At 45.2% G+C, this 19,945-nt stretch overlaps 2 protein-coding genes across 2 annotated transcripts; one reads left to right on the forward strand and one right to left on the reverse strand.

Moving 5' to 3' along the window:
• Nucleotides 1–597: 597 nt before the first annotated feature.
• Nucleotides 598–10,474, forward strand: ARL6IP5 (ADP ribosylation factor like GTPase 6 interacting protein 5). The gene is made up of 3 exons (XM_051627583.1): nt 598–829; nt 8,217–8,434; nt 8,743–10,474. The coding sequence occupies exons 1-3, from the start codon at nt 654–656 to the stop codon at nt 8,913–8,915; spliced, it is 567 nt and encodes a 188-aa protein (XP_051483543.1). The 5' UTR covers nt 598–653; the 3' UTR covers nt 8,916–10,474.
• Nucleotides 10,475–11,880: 1,406 nt separating this feature from the next.
• LMOD3 (leiomodin 3) lies at nt 11,881–17,742 on the reverse strand. The gene is made up of 3 exons (XM_051627924.1): nt 17,282–17,742; nt 14,086–15,429; nt 11,881–12,410 (listed from the first exon to the last, which is right to left on the reverse strand). The coding sequence occupies exons 1-3, from the start codon at nt 17,570–17,572 to the stop codon at nt 12,384–12,386; spliced, it is 1,662 nt and encodes a 553-aa protein (XP_051483884.1). The 5' UTR covers nt 17,573–17,742; the 3' UTR covers nt 11,881–12,383.
• Between the last annotated feature and the right edge of the window lie 2,203 nt (nt 17,743–19,945).

The raw sequence follows: 19,945 nt of genomic DNA on the forward strand, positions 1-19,945 counted from the left end.
ATTAGAATCATTAAGGTTGGAAGGGACCTTAAAGATCTTCAAGTTCCAACCCCCCTGCCATGAGCAGGGAACCACCAGACCAGGCTGCACAAAACCTCATCCAACCTGGCCTTAAAAACCTCCAGGGACGGGGCATCAACAACCTCCAGGGGCAACCCATCCCAGTTCCTCACCACCCTCAAGAGTGAAGAATTTCCTCCTAATATCTAACCTAAATCTCCCCTCTCTCAGTTTAAAACCATTACCCCTTTTCCCGTCACTATCTTCTCTGATGAAAAGCCCCTCCCCAGCTTTCCTGGAGCCCCTTTCAAGTACTGGAAGGTGCTCTCAGGTCTCCCCGGAGCCTTCTCCTCTCCAGGCTGAACACCCCAGCTCTCAGCCTGTCTTCCCAGCAGAGCTGCTATTAAACATACGTCATCTTTCTCTGGAGGAACAATGACTACACAGCAAGCGCGGGGAGCAGCAGCACCGCAGCCCTGCCGGCTGCCTCTCCCGGGCCAGCGAAGGGCAGCAAGCTGTGAAACACGCCCGTGGCTTGTGCTGCCCGGCGTTTGAGCGCTCCTGAGCGGCGAGGAGCGGCGGGGCCGTTGCGGGAGCCGCCCCGGGGCGGTGCCGCGGAGCTCGCAGGCCTGCGCGGCGCTGGGGCGGCAGCCATGGAGGTGCAGGTGGCGCCGCTGCGGGCCTGGGACGATTTCTTCCCCGGCTCGGACCGCTTTGCCCGGCCCGACTTCAAGGACATCTCGAAATGGAACAACCGGGTGGTCAGCAACCTGCTCTACTACCAGACCAACTACCTGATGGTGGCCGCCGCCGTCGTCTCCATCGTGGGGTCAGTGCGCGGGCCTCGCTCTCCCTCCGGCAGCGGCGGCCGGGGGGGATCGGCGGGTTCCGGGGGGCCCGGGGGGGCGGGCGGGCTCCGGGGGGCCCGGGGGGCCCGGGGAGGCTTTGCTGAGCCTCGGGCGCTGCCACAGGAACGGGTCCGGCCCTGGCGCTGCCGGGTGGGATGCCAGGCAGGGAAGCTGCCTTTCCCTTCCTCTGCCTTTTCCTAAACCTCCGATTTACCTGGTGTCGCTGAAAAAAAAAAAAATTAAAGGCCCGGTTGCAGCCCCACTCTTGTGGAGGGGGACGCTTGTTAGGTTAGGAGTAGGTTTTAGGATTGATTTGTTTATTGGTGAGGGTCTAGCAGATCTGAGGACTCGTCCAGCCCCTCCCTCGGCCCGGGGCAGGGCCGGGCAGCCCCGGGTTTGGCTGCTGCGCCCGGAGGGCCGGAGCCGCATCCTGCCCGGGGATCTGTGCTTCCCCACCAAATCTGTCCCGCGGGACTGCTCCAGCCGAGATAAGCTTCACTTTGAATTAAAGAAATAAATCAATCTGTCCGCTGTTACCGTTCGAAGCTCGTGGCCAGGGGACAGAGCAAGGCTTCCTTGTTTCCGGGCTTGCTCGATACTGAAAAACCTTGAATATAAAACAGACAAGGTACCCTTCATTTCATTTCTGGTGGGCAGGATGGAGGTGCTCAAGGCAGGACCCTCTGCTGGGGTGATGTTTCATCAGGCCAAGCTTTCCTGAAGAGAATGGGAAAATAACCTTATGCTCATATTTTGGGTCAAAGCCAACGTGACTTCTTCAGATTTTGCTGTAGGGTCTTTGGTCAGAAAGCTTTTAAGCAAGATGTCTAGCGAAGGCTGATGATTAAGCTTTTAATATGGAAACTGGAATACTCCACTCTTCACAGCAATGTACAAATGCTTAAATTGGAGAATTGCCCACCTGCTAGGCCAGAGTGGTTTTGGCTGAAGTACATCTTATCTTATATGTAGCAAGGCTTCAAAATCTTCCCCTAAATCCTTTTTTTGTTTGTTTTTCTTTTAAGGAGTCTGCATCTTGTTAGGGCTTCTGAAGCAGTTGACCCAGCATCTAAGTTGGTGAAGATTCTCTGGGTTGCAGGGAATTAATTTTGGTGGGGATATGTTGCAGTCTGCTCAGCAGACTACTGAACGAGTAAAATGAGACTTACATGGTCTTGCTGTTCTTACTCAGTGTGATATTTAGCAGTGTGATGCTGCACCAGCTCTCAGTGAACAGGTAAATCACAGTGGCCTCAGAAAGCAGGGGAACAGCTCTTCTCCCCAAGAAGATGAGGAGAAAAAATGTAAATAGTTTTGACATCTCTGGTTGGAAAATGGGGATGACAGCAGCCTTTACTCACTCTTAAATTCCTCCCTTTGAACTCTGAACTCTTCAGGTCAAGGGGACATATCTCCCACTTATTTCTCACTGTTTTTCTGGGGTGGGAGGTGGAGGAAGAAGAGAGCCACAAGGGATGAAGATTAATATCAGAACTGCAATTTTGATATATTGAGTGGCAACTGTCTAAGTTGAAAACTTGTGGATGAGGAACACCTGGAACTTGGGATCTTGATCTGAAATACTTTTTTTTTTTTTTTTTTTTTTAATTGCATGTCTTAGAGTCTTTGGTAGATGATGAATCTGATTCTTCCAACACTAAAAGACAATAGGGGAACTCTAAGGGAAACAGGCTAACACTTCAGTAGAGAAAAAATATCCATTTATTTTATTAAAAAGATTTTTTGCTATGCCAGACTGTGGCTTTGGGAGAAAGGTAAAGAAAGTTTTCCTGATAAATTGAAATTGATGACTACGTTGTTGTCTTGCACTTCCTGTAATAGGCAGGAATCCTTGAGTGATAAGTGATGATTCATGGCTTTTTTAGGAACTCCAAGGCTGTATACAGGCCTAAGGGCAGAAGTATTGCAACCACTAATGTAGTGGTCTTCCTGTGATCAAAACTAAACTTAGCCCACATCCAACTCTACCTGTTCTTAAATCATTTAATTATATAGCCAGACTTGTAATGCAGAAGTGATGTTTTCAGCTACTGTAATACTTGGTAGCTGTGGTGATGCTGGCAGACATGGAAGTTGTAGCCTAGAGCTGTCTTAATACTGGAAGAACAGAGCTTGCTGCCACAGCTTCAGTGTGCTGCCTCTTGTGCAACACAGTTTATCTCTGCAAGGTATGGATAAGTTTACTGTGAGTGCAGTGGAATTGTAATAGTCTCTGCTGCATCATTTCCTTGCCTCGCCCCCTCCCCTTCTCCGGTAGCTCCTGTTACATGTAAATGAAGTTCTGTGCTTTGCAATCATGTGAATGTTACTTGCAGCCTGCAGGACTAGATAGAAAATAATAAATCAATGAAAAGAAACTAAACCTACTGAATTAGTGCTGCTCTCTTAACTCAGGCTAGTGGTAGCAGCCTTGCCTTCTCCACCCTCCCTGCCCTGCAGATTCATTTAAGGAGTAGCGTGCTCTTTGGTTGTGTTGGGTTTGTTTTTATTTGTTTTTTTGGTTTGGTTTGGTTTTTTTTCAGTTGCAATAGATTACTGATAAAGACAAAGATCTTTATAAAATGGTGCCCTTTCTCCCAGTTGTACAGGAACTGGTCTGCCTGTTCTTACCCTGAGCCAAAGCCCTGTCACTGTCAGTGCTATACAGATATTTATTAAAATTAGTGCCTCCCACCACTCTCCCTCAAACAATCAGTCTGGTTAATAAGTGGAATTTTTCTGTGCTTTCACCTACTCTAACAAGGCTTCACTGTCTTATGGCTCAGATTTAACTACTTAAATCGATGTAATTTCTTCTAGGCTTTTGTTGCCATGTACTTGCTAAAAATTAGCTTCTAAATCTGACAGTATGAAAGGTGTACTGCATGTCAGAGTGCTGCATCTAAGAGAGCCTTTATTCTCTTCTGGCATCATGTCTTCTCTGCAGCCTGAGGTTAAATGTCTCTTTCCTTTACCAGTTCTCTAAAACATCTCCTGTCCATCTGCACAACCCCTAGCAATTAACAAGTGCATGTTGACTTGTATTTTGGTTTTCTCCCCCAAACCACTACCTTAGCTGATGTGCTTGTAGATAATGAAGACTCCAGCACAGCAAAATGCTTAGTTTCTCTAATGTCTAATGGAAGATGAAGAATGAATGAGCAAAACACATCACTTTAAAACATTTGTTGCATAACAAAGTTAGTATGTAACTTGATAAAGGTCTGGCAGTTCTGCAGAGAGGAATCTGTCTCTTGTTCCCAAAGCAGTGTAAGTGAGCAACAGTTAAGAAAAGGAGCATTGCTAAAGCTGTGGATGCTGGGGGCTATTGCCTGGGACAACATGCCTTATGTAGTTTGATGTGCTACCTCTAGTTACAGCTATATAGCCTTAGTGAAGCTGGAAGTATGGGGAGAGAGAGGAGGCAGAACTTTGTCTTTGAAGTTATTTGAATTAATACAAATGAGGAAGAAAGCATTTAAGTGCTCTAGCCTGCCCACCACATAGAACATGGTGGAGCAAAAAGGGACTTTTCATGCTTATTTCATGTAATGGCCTGAGCTCCTCTACATAAAAAAATATGTTCTCAGTGACTGTTTTCTACTTGGTGCCTTTATTCAGACTTGCCTGGTCACATGCAAAATAAACAGATGTGACAGCAACTGCTGAGTAATCACCCTGAGCCAGTCATCTAAAATGGAGATGATTTAAGAATAGAGTTAGCTTGCTTTTCTTTTTATGTGGCCTGTCCTATTTCTGGGCTCATGCTGCTGGAGGCTCCTGGTCTCACACAAAGGATGCATCTTGCCTAGCCCTTTTTACCTTACAAATCTGTAGCCTCGTGTTCTCCAAGTAACTGCTCACCTTCCCTGCTGCGAGGCTGTGCACAGGTGTGCAGATATGAAATAACCTGTTGAGAAGAGGTGGTGTGGTCGGTTACTGAAAGCAGAGCTCTTTGGGCCTTCCTGCACCTACATGAGAAATCCGACCTGTCTTGTGATGCTGAGTCTAGGAATAGCAATCCAGTAAAAAAAAAAAATATCTCACCTTTATCTGTTTCTGCAGGCCAGAAGTAGCTGCCAGAGCTTCTTCCCACACAACTGAACCCCAGCTGCTACTGTTTCTGCTGTCTTCTGATACTACTGCCACAAATACAAAGTGTCCCACGGTGCTACTTGGCACAGAGCAGCCCTGCCTCTCTGCAGGGGGCAGGATGTTTCCTGTGTTTATTTTCCTCAACTCTTTACTTTGTATCAAAGCAGATACTGAAGGAAACCTACTCTGTGAGGGGCAGCAGGAGTGCAATTGCAACTCACCACACAGTGCTGTTGAAACTGAATCTAGGTGACAGCTCTTCCTTACCAGTTTGTCCCAGCTCTGCTGGAGGTCACAGCATCCTACCAGGGTTGTTCCTGGTCCACCAGAGAGAGCAGTGCAGAAGATCATCCAGTTTGGCTGCTCTGGGCTGTCAGCATCCACTGATGCTGTTTAGTCCTGACATACCAGCTCCTTTCAGGGTAGTGAGTTAGTGGGTTCTTCTCCAGCCCCAAAAGTTGTTCTACCCCTAAGTCATCTGAGCAGGGCAAACTCAAGTTACCACATCATTGCCATGCTAATAGTTCCGTGCATTTTTAGGGGTTTGAGAGGTCCCTGCAAAAAGGAATTATATTTAGAAAGTATCTTGTAACATACTTAATGGTCACTTACCTTGTCTCTGCAGCTTTAAAAGACTTCCAGCTGTCTTGCCTGAGCATGAATTTGACATACTGTATTCTGGTCTGGACATACCTAAGGCCAATCTCAGTGCTGGTTCAACTGTGAGGTGACTGCTGAGGCTGTTACACAGCTCTCTCATCCCCAGGCACTGGGGTTTCAAAATAACATGGCCATATTTTTTCCTTTTCAGCCTGTAGCTATTGCATTATCAGGAGCAGTGTGCCAGCAGATCAGAGAAAACTGGATGGTGGAGGCCTGCCTTCTCAAAAAATACCTTTGATGGAGAAGAAGTTCCTAAATACAAATTTCTAGGAGACTTTTAGACAGTGCTGCAAATTACACTGTGGGTGATTCAAGCAGTAAAGGAGAGCTTGGCATGTGATACCCTAGTCAGGACTGTAATCACTAGTATTGAAGTCTGTGGACACATGGCTGATAATCTGAATACCAGTTTTTGTGGCAACTGCTATCCCCATCTGTTTCCATGTGGCTCTGAACAACTTCATTTGATACTTCTGTTCACTGTTTCCCTGGACGTGTTGGAATGCAGCCCACTTCATGCAATTCAAATCACTTTCCCCAGGAAAGCTGGATCTTTTGAGGCTTTTTTCCCCCCACACATATCCCTAATAGCCAATCAGTTATACAGAACCTGTGTAATACCAGAAAAAAGGGTACAGCAGGAAAGTGTTTGGTCTCTTCCTTATAAATATGGAGGGATTTCTCTTAGCCACCAGTTTCTCAAGTTGTAATAAGAGCAGAGGAAAGGATGGGGAAGATAAAGCTTTGAAAGTACTTACCAGACCCATGGAGAATGTACAGTGGAGCTCTGCCTAGCCCTTTATTGCTCCCAGCATTATCTTGTCTAAAGATTTTTCAGAACAAAAAAATGGGTAGAGTGAGTTGTTTGGCCATTTCTGCTGCAAAGTAGCTGTGATGTGGAGGTGACTTCTGCTTTGAGAATCTCCTGTGTCCAGCAGCACATCTATAAACCATGCACTCGTGTGGCCCAGGCATGAGTCACCCTCCTGCTGCTACAGCAAAGGAGCACAGATGAACCTATTTCTTTCCAGAGCAATGCTGTTCACTTTTTCCAGTCTGGAAACTTAAGACTAACAATTCAGAGCTAAAAATAGTCTGGTTGGCTACAGGGAGTGACTCAGATGCAACACACAAGCCTGCCCTACCACCAATTCCAAAAAACCCTCTTGGCTTTTCAGCATGAGTAGCAGAAGCAGGTGGGGAACTAGTCTAAATTTTAATCTCTTGCCATCCAGTTGTCCTGTCTCCTGTTGGCACAACTGACTTCAAGAGCCAGTCTCTGCTCTGAAGTGATTCTTGGAGGTTCTTCCTTCTCCTTGAAAATCCTCTCTGGCTCTGCAGGTAGAGTGCTGGCATGCCAGGCCAGATTTGTTCTGCCTCTGCTGGATGTGAAGCACAAACCACAGCATCCTCCTCAGCAGTGGGGTGGGGTGTTGAGTCATGGTGCCTGTTATCTTTGGAACAGTAAGGCTGGCTGCAAAGTCTACAGGAGGAAATCCTGCCTACATCTGGCTTTATTGGGGCAGAGTTGTGCTGCTTTTGTAGTTGTAGCTGCTCAGAGCCCTCAGCTGTTGTGAGATTAGATCAGCAGACAAACACGCAAGTAAATCAGAATGCACAAGGAACCACACAGCTTATATATAAGTGAAATATAGAAGAGCCTGGATCTTGTGCGAGCACAGAAACAAGCTGAGGAAAGTCCTTGCTGAAAACTTGACTCTAAACAAGCTCTAAATACTCAGGGAAGTGGTTTGAGCAGGTGATGTTCTTGCACTCGTCCAGAAAAGGGCCTTGCTGTTTATAGACCAAAGCTGATCCACACCACGGCTTGGTTTGCTTGGTAACATTGATAACAATAACAGAACATAAACCTCAGCAGTGACCCTCCTGCCAGGCCTGCCTCTTCCTGCAGTTCCTCCTGGCTCTCCAGTTCCTTCTGACTCTCAGGCATGCTTGCTTGTGACTGGGCTCCCATCTGTTGTGTTGATGGTGGTAAGCTCCTGATGCAGGTTCATAAAATTAATTTGGGTGTAAAACAATAAGAAGGTTTATTCAGAAGTAAGAACTAGTGAGGTAGCTTCCTGTATTCACTGTTCCCCTACCTTTCCCATTGTGCAAACAGGAACAAGATAATGTGAAAAGCTAGCTCATCTGAAGGCCTAGCCTGAGCCTGGTTTTGGTCATGTGTAGGGAAGAGATCCACGCCTTGGACAGCTGATCTTGGCTCCATCTGCTTTTGGGATTTGATAACTCAGGGTCTGATACCAAGTGAATGTGTTGATTGCACAGGTAGGAAGGGTCCTGGTGATAAGTGCTTCTGTTAGTGAGGTACTGCAGAAACTCTCATTATTCTGAGCTACACTCAGGAAAAGAACAATAAAGACATATTCACTACTAAGGGCTTGTTTAGTTGCACTTGTTGCTTAACTTAGCTTCTGCCTAAAAATCAGAGGTCAATGAAGGTCTCGACAGCAACAACTGCCTTCTTAATGCCTTACCTCCCTACTAGCAAGTTACCCATCAGCTAGATGTTTGCTATATGGACACAAGTCATGAAAGCTCTGAAACAGGACACTTTTTACCCTCCCCTCCCCTCTCTCTTCTCTCCAGATTTCTGAGTCCCCTGAACATGCTCATTGGTGGCACTGTGGTGGTGCTGGTGTTCATGGGCTTTGTGTGGGTGTCGCACAACAAGGACATACTCCGCAGGCTGAAGAAGCAGTACCCAACCACATTTGTGGTGGTCATCATGCTGTCTAGCTACTTCTTGATCTCCTATCTGGGAGATGTCATGGTGTTCATGTTTGGGATCACACTTCCTCTCCTCTGTAAGTATTTTCCCTCTTTTCTGGTGGGGCTATGAGTGTGAGACTTGAGCTTCCTCAAGTTTACAGAGTCTTATTTAGCTGTTGCCTTTATGATCTCTATTTAAATAATTTCAAAACAAAAATGGGGGGAAGGGGACAACGCAGCACAGGTCATTTTTAATGTTATTAACTGGGTACCTGTGGTTACTTAAGTGGTCACTGGGACTCTGTCTTCTTCAGCGTTGTGATGGCGCGTCTCCAGATGAATGCTGCAGGAGCTGTGCATTCCTTCAGCATTACCAACTAACAGGTGTGTTTCTGTCACACAGTGATGTTTGTCCATGCTTCTCTGAGGCTCCGAAACATAAAGAACAAGCTTGAGAACAAGATGGAAGGAATAGGCTTGAAGAAGACCCCGATGGGCATCATACTGGATGCTCTAGAACAGCAAGAGGATAGCATCAACAAACTGGCTGACTACATATCCAAAGTGAAGGAGTAAGCAGCTGCAACGTGGCATTTTTACCTATTGCAGGAGAGTAGTTGCTATTTACTATTGTTCAAGCTTGCTTTCAGTTTGTGTACAAAATGGGAAATGTACCTGGCACAGATTAGTAGTTGCAGGATACAGGTATTCCAGGGTCTTCAGTGCTCCTCTAAGAACATAAGAGCAGCAACTTTTTTTCTATTGTATAGCAAAATGTTCTGGTGTTTACACAAATACATACTAACTTCAGTGTGTTTGCTTGTCTCTTCTTCTGGGGGTAGAGGAGGAAGGGATGGAAACCTATGGAATAGTCTTTCAGACTGTTGTGCAGCAGATTTGTCTGTTAGTAACACCCCTTGCATCTCACTTTAGGCAGTTTCTGCTGGGTAGCACCTTCAGGCTGGCAGTGTTCAAGGTGACCTGGAATGTATCAAAAGCAGGTATCTCCTGCATCCTCCAGATCTCTCACTTGACTGGTCTGTACGAGACCATGTTGCTAGCTTAACTGGCAAGCAGTAAGACTGTGCAATACTTGTCATGAATATGGGTTCCTGTCCTTGCCTCACATTCCTCCTTTAGCAGCTGGGGAACAGTCTAAGCAGATCTAAACATTAAGGATATATTTGACAGTGTCCCTCTCTCAGTTCCAATAAAATGCACCTTTATTTTTTTTCCAAAAATTGTGATTTATAGAAGCTGCTCCCCTCGTGCAGGAAAGCCAGGCTTGCTTGCATGCCAGCTAAACTGGTCACGCACGGGAGGGAAAAAAAACAACTATCCTGAGATAAGTTGGATGGGCTAGGTTTCTACCCTACTGATGTTCTTCTGTACTGCTACTTTAGGACTTACCTTGTTCTGCTTTAGTCTGTAGAGGTGTTTAGTAGATGGAGGTGTATGTGTGTTCTCCAGCATGGGTCGTTTTCTTCCTTTCTTAACCAGAATGCAAAGCTACAAATAAAACATGCATCTCTCTGACTCTCTACTTCTGACACTCTTCAAAGGAATAAACTGGATTTCAGGTTTACATGAAAAAAGCAATAAATTTCAAGATACAGTTTTTGAAAACCCATTCCAAATTCATGAAGATACTTGCCTGTAACAACTCCTGGAAGTGATGTGTGGGATTCTTTTATACGTATTTTAAATTAACTGCCAGCTCTGATGGAATTACCTTGATAACAGGAGCTTACCAACAATGGGGGGGGAAAAATTGTCCAGGTGACACTCCATTTCAAGCATTCTTGCATTTCTCTTTTCTAACAAAGTAATTGCTTAAAAAAAAAAAAAAAGCACGGATCCTTAAAGCTTTTATGTAACTTATCATGCTGTTTTCATCGTGAACTGTGTAGAAATCTGAACATGTCATTCCATTTAAGTGTTAAAGTGATCAGTATTTATTGAAAAGGTCTGTATATCCCAGCTGAAGAGTCAATCACCTGTTCCTCACTTGTAGTGCATGGTCTTTGTTTTTTGAGAACTCTTTCCACACCTAAAAAATGTAGTAGCCTATGACTTCATCATGACTGTACGATTTTAAAAACTGCACAGTTAAGAAAAATAAATTCTAATGGTGATGGCTGAGTGAATTTATTTCAGGTTGGGAAAGGTGGTTGGAAATGTGGGCTTGTCTCTAGTTCTGTGGTTGGTGGAGCTCCCTGGAGTGGTGGTGGGAGATCTGCTGTCACCTGCAAGCCTGTGTTCATGATGAGCTGCTCTCAGAGTTTCCTGGGAGAGCTGCTGGTGGCACTTGCCACTTGCTGCCACAGTGTAGGTGAGAGCTTGGTTAAAAAACCCAAGTTCCTTCCCTTTTCTGCTTCCTGTCCTTTACAAGAAGACAGGGCTGCCTGAAATGGGTGCAATGAAAATGTTTCTTCCTTTTTTAATGTCTCTGCCATGCAGAAATTGCTCTTCTCTCCCCCTTACATGATACTTAAAAACTACTTGCAGTGTTTTAGGTAAAACATCACTCAGGCTTCTCAAGTGTGTGGCATTACAGGCACAGACAGAAGGACAACTGAGAAGGAATTTTACAAATTTTGAAGATGGAGATTTGAAAGAGACCAGGTGATATATGCAAAAAGAACAAGGATAAACAAAAACCTGAACCAATGATAGTGGGAACCACCTTGGATTCAGAGAGGTCTTGGACATTGCTGGTACTCCAGGACTAGTGTAATAAATGCAGGGAGAGGAAGTGGAGTGGGACTGGGATTCAGCTGCCAGGGAAAGGTTGCTAAGAGTTGCAGGCAGGAGCAAGGAGAGACTCACCTGAAGGAAATCCTGCCAGGAGCTGCAAAGCTGTGCCTTTTGAGCAAATGCATCAGCCACAGGAAGGCAGGAGAGCTGCTTGTTGGCAAAGGGGAAAGCTCTGAGCTTTCCCTGTGCTTTACAGCTTGAAATGGCTTTCCTTAAAACAAACAACAAACCAAAAACAACTGGTCTCTTGTGGATGACTTTCAGAAGAATTTGACTTACCTGTCGCTGCTTTACAAAAAAGGCTTGCAGCAAATAAAAAGATTTTAAAAGGGGAGGAGAAAAAAGATGTACAAAAATATTAAGGAAAAACTTAAGTCGTGTGTATGCAGTTTTAACCCCATCATAGCCAGCCTTGCCAGGGGGGTGATGTGCTCTTCACACCCCATACTAGGAGGAAAGATGAGTTTCTTCAACCCCTGGAAAAGAGATGGGTAAGGCTCATCCTCCTGACACTTACTGTGGAGAGAGACCTGAGATGGCATTTCAGTGGGCTCCAAGGCGGCTGTAACTAAGGATTACATCATGGACAGATGAGAGCTGAGGGAAATGACATTTACAGCTTGAGGCAGAGCATGGCATCTTTTCCATGCTGCTCAGGTACACCATCAACCAGACTGTGTCCTGAAATGGAGGTAGCTTGAAACCATCACTGAGGTGTTCACTGTAACAGCCTGGTCTTTCTGTTCTGTGAGTGTCTCATTAGCCATGAAGTGCTGCACACATCTTAGAGAGAGAGAGCTTTATTTCATTTCTCTTTCCTCAGACTAAAAAATGAAGCTGTATACATGGAAACCAAATACATTTCTCATGGAAAATAGAATAATAAAGGAGCATGTGTGTGAAAAGAAAGATAAGAGAAAGCACAGCATGTTCCTGCAGAATCTGGCAGCAGAAGGACAACGTGGAAGCAAAATAGTTTGCTGACAAACTAGAAAGACAAGGTTATTGATGCCTCTGAGAAAATACTCCCACAACAAACCATAGCCTCAAATCCACTTGGCAAACAGATGGCACTGGGGTTGTTTGATACCTGATGGAAACACTTAGCTCTGCCTTTTCCCATGCCAGCCATTTTCACCACACTTAGAAGAGTGTGAATCACAAGCTTTGTTCCCAAAGAGTCATAGTTACCACCTGGGTTCTGCAGAAAACTTCTGCTGAAATAACTGTAGGCAAAACTTGAATTGTCTTTATTCCAAGTTGTTTTCTTCAGGTCAGTCTGGTCTCTCACTCCAGCTGCTTTGGCAATGGCACCTAGACAAGGACAGTAAGCATTAGCAGGAGGAAATTTCTCAGTTATATTTCCTAAAGCAGTTTAGTTGAATAAAAACCTGCAAAAAGTGTAAAAGGATCAAAAATAAAAGAGATGTGAGCTCCAAGGAACTGTGGTTGGGAATTGCTTTTGTTTGCAATTCCCTACTTGCTATTTGCAATTCTTAATGCCCAGGAAATCAATTTGCAAACAATGAGTCCCACCATGGAGCAAACCCACACAGCTCAGCTCAAGCAGTAAAACCTGATTTTAGAGATGAAGCTGAGGATATTGAGGCAAATAAGGAGTTACCAGGATCACATAGGCAGGGGAGAATAAAACACCAATGCCCCAAATCCAAGCCCTTTAACCCACTGACAGGGAACCAAAAAAACCCACAAAAGAACAACTCCCAAATCCCAGCACGTGTCCGTTTCTTCACTTTTCCATGGGCTGTGATAGCAATTGTTATCTGGCCCATTTAGAATGGACCATGAATTGATTCCTCCACCCCAAACGCCAGAGCTCTCCTTTATAAAAACCTCCCAAGGATTCTGGGGGGAATGGATGTAGCCAAGCTGGACTGGACAAGAGAAACACATCCCCAAAACTTGGTTTGAGGGCAGAACCATTACATTAAACCTGGAGCAGGGTCACTGCAGGACCCGCCTCTGCCAAAATTTCAGGACAAACTACTCTCTGGAGTTACTGAGGGAACAATTACTTCTGTGCAGGTATAAGTGAAAGCAAACGTGGCCCACTACACAAAAATATCAATATTAAACAAAATAGGTATCACAAAACAATACTTGACAATTTTAAATTGTAAAGGATTTTGTGTCCTGTTCCTCTAGCCTTAGCAACACAAGCAGATGCATCAACATCACTAGCTACAAATACATCAATGAGCTTTTAACGTTCCTTAAACAATGGTACAATGCAAAGAAATACATTTTAGGAAAGCAAAAGGTTCAATCTGGTGGCCAGCAATTTGAGAGGTGGCCCATGAATTTGGTACCCAAGTAAGAGCATCACCAAGAGGCAGTTATCACAGTTTGGCACTTCCCCTTCACACTAAAACTTTTAATTTATTTGAAACCAGAGCAAGCAAAGGCAATCCTGGACCACAGCTGTACCACAGACCCTTCTCACTTCCCACAGCCTTGGCCTGGTGAGTTTGTGGCAGCACTGAAGGAGGTAACTCACCCTGACCCCACCGCAGGGCAGGGGAGCAGGGCCAGGACATCACTGCAAAGCCAGGTCCTGCCTCCGGGCAGTTCCTGAAGTGACTTTGGGTGAGCTGTTTTGCTGCCTGTGTTTCAGTTTATCCTTCATCAAATGAGCCAAGTGTCAGTGCTTTCTGGTGTAAAGTAAGAGCTAGAGCAAAGCAGGGCTGCTGAAAAGAGAAACACATTTTTTTATGGAAGACTGAAGACAGACTAATGTGAAAAATAATACCTGCTGCTCTCCTGAAGCAAACATCTTCTACTAGCACTTGCCTATCATAACTAATACACTGTTACTAGTGTGCTGACATCGAGTTTCTCTGGTTTTGTTTCTCCCCCAAGTGAACTGCCTTTCTTTTTCCCTTGTGGCTGCAGACTGGCATGCATGAGGCTGCAGCCTCTGGAGCGCTGGGTGGGATCCCCTCCCCTGCCCACCTCCCCAGGCACTCACCGGTTTGAGATAAGCCACGTTACTCTGGCGAATGTCGTTTAGCAGCTGATCTCTCGGGGTTATTTCCACCAGGGGTGGTGGCCTTCTCCTGGGAACTGGTTTGAGGGTTTTGATGACGTCTTTGAGGTTGGTTTTCTCGGCGGGTTCCACGTACTCTGGCACGGCGGGTTTGCGCTGGGTCTTCTTCAGCTTGACCACCCTGAAGCTGCTGGGCTCCTCCCTGCGTGGCTGCTCGGGGGGTGGCTGCCTCACGTTCTCCTGCCTTTTGCTCAGAGACATAGCTGCAGGGACGGGTGGTTTTGGGGCTCGTGGGGGTTCATGCATCATCGGCTGGGGCAGCGGACCCCCCAGCATTTCCCACATCCCAGGAGGCAACCCAAGTCCATTTTCCAGCATGGCTATCAACTCCCTCTGCTCCTTCATTTGCTGCTGCCTCTGCTCCTCTTGCCTCTTTTGCCTCTGCTTGTCCAGGTTTCTGCTGAGCAGGTTGGTCACCACCATCCTGGGCCCTGGCAGTTCAAAATGATACCCCATTTTAAGGAGGGTAGAGTTGGCTTTCAGCAGCCTAGCAATCTCCATTTCTGCCTGGTGGCCCAGCATGCTCCTCTGGTTGTGAAAGCGAAGCTCCGTCAGCGTCTCATTGTACTGCAGGCACCTCATGATTGCAACGATCCCTTTGCCAGAGATGAAGTTGGAGTCAATGTTCAAGGTGGTGATGCTCCTGTTTTCCCGCAGCATGTTGGCCACCGCAAAAGCCACGTTGTCATCAGCCCCCACATTGGCCAAGCTGAAAGTTTTTATGTTCTTATTCTTTTTCATGGCATTGACAAAATCTATCAGCATTTCTTTGGGGACGTTTTCTATGTTGTTCAGGTTGAGCTCTTTCATGTCTGGGTTGTTTTTCCGGACTTTCTCCAGACTCTCTTCTAAATTAGTTTGATTTCCTGAAGGCCTGGCACTTATTTTCATGAAGCTGGTATCCAGTGCTAACTTTTTTGGGATGTTTAATTTTGAAATTTTCTTCTCATTTTCATTTGGCTTTTCTGTGACTTGTCCAGGTTCTGTACCTGGTTTCTTACTTATCTGATCGCTCAGATGGTTTGCCTTGGTGTAAGTCTCCTTTCCTTCTGATTCAGTCTCATCTTCGTCTTTCTTCTCTGCTTCTTTCTCCTCCTCCCTCTCCCTATCACTTCCATTTTTGTTTGTCTCCCCATGTTGTGCTCCTGAGTTGGAAAAGTGCTCATTTTTGTAATGTCTCTCTTTTGCCTCTGCTCCTGGCACCCTCCCGCTGGCCGCCTCTCTGCTGCCACCGGCCTTGCCTTCCTGCTCCTCCTCAGCACTTCTCTGAGAAAGACAAAAACTCACAGCTGAAATAATCGAACACAGCTTTTTTACATAAACTTCCTGCTCAAATAAACACGTAGTGGCTGGTTTTGGATACCTCTGTGCCCATACGTTGTAAAATCCTTAGGAGTGTCATGACCTGTAGGCCAGGGTTGCTCTGGCTTCCTTGGGAACCAGGAATGATTGCTCTTAAAAGCAGCTGCAAACCACATTCTCATCTTTGCTTATTAAATGAAATCCTGACAATTACATCCTGTACATATTTAATGCTATGTTCAGGTGGCCTTTGAACCCTTCTAGGGGTTAACAGTGTCTGATCCAAAGTCTATTTTCTGGATTTTGTGTCACTTTTATTGTTTCCTTGACAAGAGAGAATGTTTGTTTGTATGTCACACACCACTGGGAATCAGTTCCAACTTCTGACTGTTTCCTCAGCCCAAGGGCGAGCAAAGAGAGCACATGGTAACACCGGGGGAGTCACCCAGCATGTGAGACAAGGCTGCCTGCTCTGGTGCCTGCCGGAGCATCACAGCTAAGAAAGCACAACACTGAAGGGAAAGCAAAATATTAGCTCAGTTTTATTTTCAGCCCAGAGATAGGAAATTGGACTCTGCTGTAAAGCAGACGGGGCTTCCACTATCACAATAAAATCAGCTGCAAACTTTTACCATCTCCAGAGACCCTCCTAACTGAGAAGTTTTTTCCAAACACCTTTTTTTCCAGTGGATCCTTCAACACTGAGAGGTGCTTATAAAGTGCTAATAAAGATCAAGTTATTTTCCTAAAATATTTGCACAAGTTCAGGCAGGGCAATGTCATGGCTTGGGCTTCACCATAAGTCAGGCAAAATAGTGACAAAGTCACCTCTGCCCTTGGGGCTGTGGTTCCTATTTGCTGTGGCAGTGGATGGGTTTAGAATGGGGCTTGCTTGACCAGCTGTGAATGAGGCAGGCAGCTCTACACTCAAATTCCAGATTTAACTTCAGAAGTGTTTTTTTTAAAAAATGGTTTCTTTGAGAATAACAGTATTATGGGAGAGGAAAAAACCACAGATCTCTCCCTCTCTGCAGAGATAGCCCATGAAACCTGCCCTGGGCAGTCCATGATATACTGGGCTGTTGTGTATAAGCAAAGCCACTAATGTTTAAAAAAAACACAAAATAACAACAACAACAACAAAAACAACCAAAAATAAGTTATCTCAAATTCACTTGGGTTCAGGTACAGATTAATTTAATCTAGCCAAGTTTCCATTCTATTAGCCTATTTTTAAGTGTGGCTCTCATCTTGTAAAATACCTAAGTATGACCTTAACTTTATTTCAAAGTCATAGGGATAGCAAAATAAGTTTAAGTACTGTGTTGAAAAGGGTTGGGCTAATTAATGGAGTTTGCATGCTTGGTTGTTAGTGAGTGTTTCACATTGTTAAAAGGTTTTGGGGGTTTGGCCAGTATGACATTAAATTCTTTTAATTAGTTTAATACATATTATTAATGTAGTCTTCTAGGGAAAAGCAATACAGTGTTGTGCTGCATGTGAAGTCAAACAAATTTGATTTACATCCTCCTTGATTTTACGATGATTTCTCAGTGATTTGCTTTATGGAAACAAAATCCGGTGTTTTGTTTTTTCTTCTCATATTGAAAAGCTTTAAGTAAATATTTGGGAAAAGCAATTAGAAAATGACTAAACCTGATGTCAGGCCAAGCTGGATCCTGACATTGCCAAGGCTTTTTAAAATTTGTTTTTACTGTACCTTACGTCAGGGACAGCAGCAGGCTAAGGTATTAAAGCTATAAAACAGATCCCACAGCAAATGCATAATAAATATTTGTGATTTTTTGCATGTTACCTCAGAGGGCAAGAGGGTGACGGGAACTCTCTCATCCTCGAGCATGCGTCTGGATGCCTTCTGCCAGTACAGGTAGTCAACCAGGGACCTGTGGTCAAAGCTTCCTGTGGGGGGTTTCTCTGTCTGATCCTTCTGTATCATCCCAGTTGGGACTTGGGGGTCTGGGGCCATGACTTCCATCTCACACTGCAGCTCCTTCAGCTCCTCAGGGGACAGGTTGGCCAGGATTTCATCCTCATCGATGTCTTCAGGGCACACTTCTTCATCAGAGTTTTGGCTGAATTCAGACATGTTCTTTCCTCTCTTCTTCCTCTGTTCTTTTTAAACCTAAAGAGAAAGATAAATTTTAAGGGATTTTTACTTTTCCCTCCTTCACAAGCAGTAGTTCATTCGGTTAAATCGACAGCTTCATGTTTTGGTCATGAGCTGCAGCAGCTCTGGGGCTCAGTGTGGGAGGCAGACAGTGCAGCTAAGTCTATATTAAGCTGCACTTGGCTGGATAAAGAGAATTTATGGTGATGCTGCCGTGCTCCGTTTTCAGCAACCTGTCAGCTGTGCAAACCCTTCTGACATTTCAGTGCAGCTGGTGCCTCCCCATTGAGCGAGGCAGGAGACCGGCCTTTCCTAGAGGCCTCACAGTGTGCCTGGGGGTGCATGGAGGGACCTCAGTGGAACCTGCGAGGTGTGCAGAAAGAATCAGCACAAGGTTTCTGTATCCATCACGTCTCAGAGACCCCAGAATGGGTGGGGACTGCAGACCATTCGCTGCCTTTAGCCAGGCCTATAGCCTGAGTGAATATTGCAGGTGGTTTGGTGGGAGCGCGGCCGTCGCACAACTGATGAGCTCTCCCAAACACCAGATCCTGGTTAAGGTAAAAGTCCTCCAAAGTGGAAAATGGCAAGTGAAGAGTTGGTACAGTGTATACATTGTGCCTGGGGACAGGGAACCCTGTGGGGATGGGCACCAGCCCTTTGAACCAGCCTGGGCAGCCCAACAGGGAACGTTTCCCACAGCACATCCACGGCTGCTCCCAGCCAGCCCACCCCAAGGCAGCACCAAGGCTCTGTACCTTGGGTGGCCTGGCTCTGCCATGGACATTGTTTGTCTTGTTGACAGAACTTGGCTGACAGCTGATCCCAAGTTCACCCTTTCCCAACTTCTTTTTTTTTTTTAATTTTTTTTTTTAACAATTCATAAGCAACTACAATGATTTACTTTCCTAATATTAGTAGAGTTGATATAACTGTAGAAGATCACCTGACATCCTTTTTTTCCCCCTAACTTTATCCATTCTTTGTTCAGAATATCTTATAGGCTTCTAAATTCAACATGGCAAACCAGAAAGAAGTTTGGTGATGAATGCATTCCTGTCATAGGAAAGAAACCACAAAGGAGAGGCTGTGAAAACAAGCCCCACCAATTTTTTTAAACCATGTTTCTTGTTACAGCCTCAACCATGCTCTACTGGAGTCTGCCAGCAGCAGCAAAGTCTCTGCATGATGATGGTCCTTCTTTGCTGTGTTCAGAGCCCTGTTAACCTCTATTAAAAAGCCATAAACCAAAGGTCCTCATTTAATCGATGCTGTTACACAGTGGGGAAAAAGGGAAAAAGAAATAAGACTGAAGTAAGTAAAGGAAGGAACAACTAAACCCCAAGCCGAGAACATAATGACCGTTTGCCCTGTTGATATTTCAGGGGACATCCTTATTTTATATTATGCAGTAGCAAGCACAACAGCAGACCCACACATCAATCTATCTGGACTAGCATTTTTAACCCCCAGTGATTGGTGTCCATAATAGAGTCCATAAATGGTTTCCTGATATCAAATAAATCAATGTGCTTCAGTAGCTGGTATGTTATTCTCCCAAACGATGCTGTTTGGATCACAGAAGCTGTCTATTCAGTGGTTACTTATCACTTGCTAATTTCTTGACTGTAAATAAAGCCCCTGGCCACCTTCTTATATTTCCATGATCTTCAGCAGGCTGTCTTGGGCCATGGTCTTGTCAGATCTGCTAAGCTAAGTAGGGTCAAACCCATGAAGTTCTCTTGAAAAGCAAAACAGAGACACTGAGAACACTGTCATGAATCTGAAAAGCAAATTTTCTTCAAAGTAGAAATGTATCACTTGTCAATACTATGATTGGGAAACACTACACTTCTGGGAGCAATGCCTTCTCCACCAGATGCAGAGCAAAGAGCTGCCTGGTGGCAACTCTCTCAGTGGCACAGGTGCTAATCCCACAGATTTCCAAGGTGGGTATCGCATTTTGCCTTCTTTAGGTTTCCTCCATAAATTACCTTGACTACAGGATTCACTTCCCTTTCTAACATGTTGCTTAGTGTTTTGGTGCACTGCAGACAGCACACTGAGGCAACAAAAAGCACCCTCCAGGCTGGGGACACACTCATGGCCAAACCTGGAAGTCCTTCCCAAAGCAAAACTCCAATCTTCTTCCCAACGACATTTGCAGTTATTCTCCTTGGACCTATCCAAAATAGTTGCTCATTCCTCAACCTGTATTAAGACAGGAAAGCCACTTCCATCAGTAGCACTTGCTATTTTCATGCCAATTTGACACTTGCTCAGGGATCCTCAGACTAATAAGCTGCTGGATGAGGTGCTCTGTTACCAAACGTGGAGCTGTGCCAGCAGCTA

This window comes from Apus apus, chromosome 9, assembly GCF_020740795.1.
Source record: "Apus apus isolate bApuApu2 chromosome 9, bApuApu2.pri.cur, whole genome shotgun sequence".
NCBI lineage: Eukaryota > Metazoa > Chordata > Aves > Apodiformes > Apodidae > Apus > Apus apus.